Below are 2,301 nucleotides of genomic sequence, written 5' to 3'. Positions count from 1 at the left end.
GAAGTTAGAGAAATATTTTGAAAATTATTTGATGGCAATCAAAACGTGTGTTGCACGTGCAAGTAAAAAGAGATTAATCTACTCGGCATGTAGATACCATACCATACCATACAAAACAAAGCTCTATGTCATGTAGATACCATACCAAGGAAGAAACAACCTACATAGCAACGAAAAAACTAAAATCATCTCGGCAGCCACTCAGATTTCAAACAACCAGATCCTACCACAGTCAAAAATGTCACTTTTAAAATTACAGTCCTAGATATACATATAAGATGGCATAAAAAAGTAAGTATTATACTTAACATTATCTTCAAGATCTACTGTCCAAGAAAACGTGCAGTCTCTTTAGGATCTTTTTGTGAACCAACATATGTATTAATGACTACCAACTAGCTGAGCTTTCCCGAGATTCAGAAGTAATGAAGGATTTGTGCTGCCGGTAATCAACTTAGAATGTGAATCAGATCCTGAAATTCTTATGTAGGAACGGAGGGAGTATATGTGTAATCTAGATGAACTACGTGTGCTTATTTACATTGCATGAGGCTGTACGAATTTGAAGAATTGGTACGAGGTACACCGCTGTTAAGAAAAGGGCATCCACGGGTTCATTATGTATTACAGAACCGAAACCAAGTGCTTGAACCACCTTACATCACAAGTCAAGGACAACAGAGCACCTGCCTAGCGTAAACGCAATTTAGTCTAGGACTACATATCCAAACGATGATAGTTCAGGGAGAAATGAAGCCATCGCAGTACAAGTAGTGAACCATCGTAGGCGAACTAAGTGCAGGAAGGTACGAGGCTGAAGTGCAAGAAACCTGATCACAACAATCTGATCAATATACATCCCAGAAGTTTCTATCTTCATCTTCCAAGGGAGTTCTTGCCAAGCAGAGCAAGAAGGTCTGAGGCAAAAGTGCAAAAACCATGTTCACAACAACCTGATCAATAGACCTCCCAGACATTTCCACCTTCATCATCCCATGGTTGGTCCTGCCAAGCTAAAGCAGAAGCTTCAGCCTCAGCGGCCCGCTGTCTTGCCTCAGCAACACGGCGTTGCATCACACGGGAATCATGAACGGTGCAGCGCCCGTGGCCAGCTTTGCTCTTCACAAAGTCCAGCAGGCCGTCTGGTCCCCTTGCTCTTTTAACCTGCAGACCATTCTTTTCAATGACTTGCAGAGTGACTTGAATGAGGATCAGCCATTACAATTCTTAAAAAAGAAAGAATATTACCTCTAAGGCGCGGCAGTTGGTATAAGTGAAACTGGCATTGATTGGGAAAAATTGCTCCATATCGTAAGTCCCACCATCGTAATAGTAATCCACAGAGAAATCACCTCTAGACATAAGAAAACAGAGTGGGACAGTCAGGTCAACCCTATCCATACTTTCTTTGCTAATAAAAAAAATACAAATTCTAGTTACATGACTTATTAAGAAATAAATAACTCCAGTTAATGACATCTAAGGCGCGGCAGTTGGTATAAAAGAAACTGGCATTGATTGGGAAAAATTGCTCTATATCATAAGTCCCACCATCGTAATAGTAATCCACAGAAAAATCACCTCTAAACATAAGAAAACAAAGTGGACAGTCAGGTCAACACTATCCATCATTTTTTTGCTAATAAAAAAATACAAATTCTAGTTACACGACTTATTAAGAAATAAGTAACTCCAGTTAATACTATTTTAAACAAATGGTTCAGGAAGATTCATATAGTGCTACCTTACAAGGGAATAGACAACAAGCACACACTCCAAACACCCATACAGGGGAGCATCAAACGCTCTCAAGTTGATCATAGACGGTATCAAGAAAATTACGACACAAGAAGCACCTATCTCAGGGGCGTGGCAAACTGCTGCTAGTGAAGAAAACATTCAGAAGAAACAGTTTGGATAGCTGTGATGTTTACCTGGGATTGCTGTCGTTAACAGAGCCAAGGTGCCACTCAATGCAGTCAGCGTTCTCAACATGCGTCCCAACATTGTGCCAAATGTAGGTTTTAACCACACGCCTTGGCCGGCCAGACTCGTCAACACGAGGAAAAGGAACAGTTATCACCAAGTCCTGTAGTGGGGATTCACCTGGATATCTGTAGCTCACACTAACCATACTGTGGTCAGGACCTGTGACATTTAGCTTTATGTCCGCTCCAACTGTATAGAAAATAGAATGACAAGAATCAAGAACAATCGTCTGACAAAGAGGATGCATGTATTAAAAGATAGCAACAAGCCAACAACACACCCAAAAAGTAAGAATGGGCCACCTTTTAACAT

At 40.7% G+C, this 2,301-nt stretch overlaps 1 protein-coding gene across 1 annotated transcript in view; it reads right to left on the bottom strand.

Annotated features, from left to right (window-relative positions):
* Positions 1–570: 570 nt before the first annotated feature.
* LOC119322729 (coatomer subunit delta-3-like) overlaps positions 571–2,301 on the bottom strand; it is a 4,778-nt gene continuing 3,047 nt past the window's right edge. Inside the window, exons 6-8 of the mRNA XM_037596240.1 lie at positions 1,935–2,213; positions 1,249–1,354; positions 571–1,164 (exon numbers count right to left, since the gene is read on the bottom strand). Of these exons, the coding sequence (XP_037452137.1) occupies positions 958–1,164; positions 1,249–1,354; positions 1,935–2,213 (592 nt within the window). The 3' untranslated portion in view covers positions 571–957. The remainder of the gene's footprint in view (positions 1,165–1,248; positions 1,355–1,934; positions 2,214–2,301) is intronic.

The sequence above is a fragment of the Triticum dicoccoides genome, chromosome 6B, assembly GCF_002162155.2.
Source record: "Triticum dicoccoides isolate Atlit2015 ecotype Zavitan chromosome 6B, WEW_v2.0, whole genome shotgun sequence".
Lineage (NCBI taxonomy): Eukaryota > Viridiplantae > Streptophyta > Magnoliopsida > Poales > Poaceae > Triticum > Triticum dicoccoides.
This window is presented reverse-complemented; position numbering and strand designations above follow the sequence as displayed.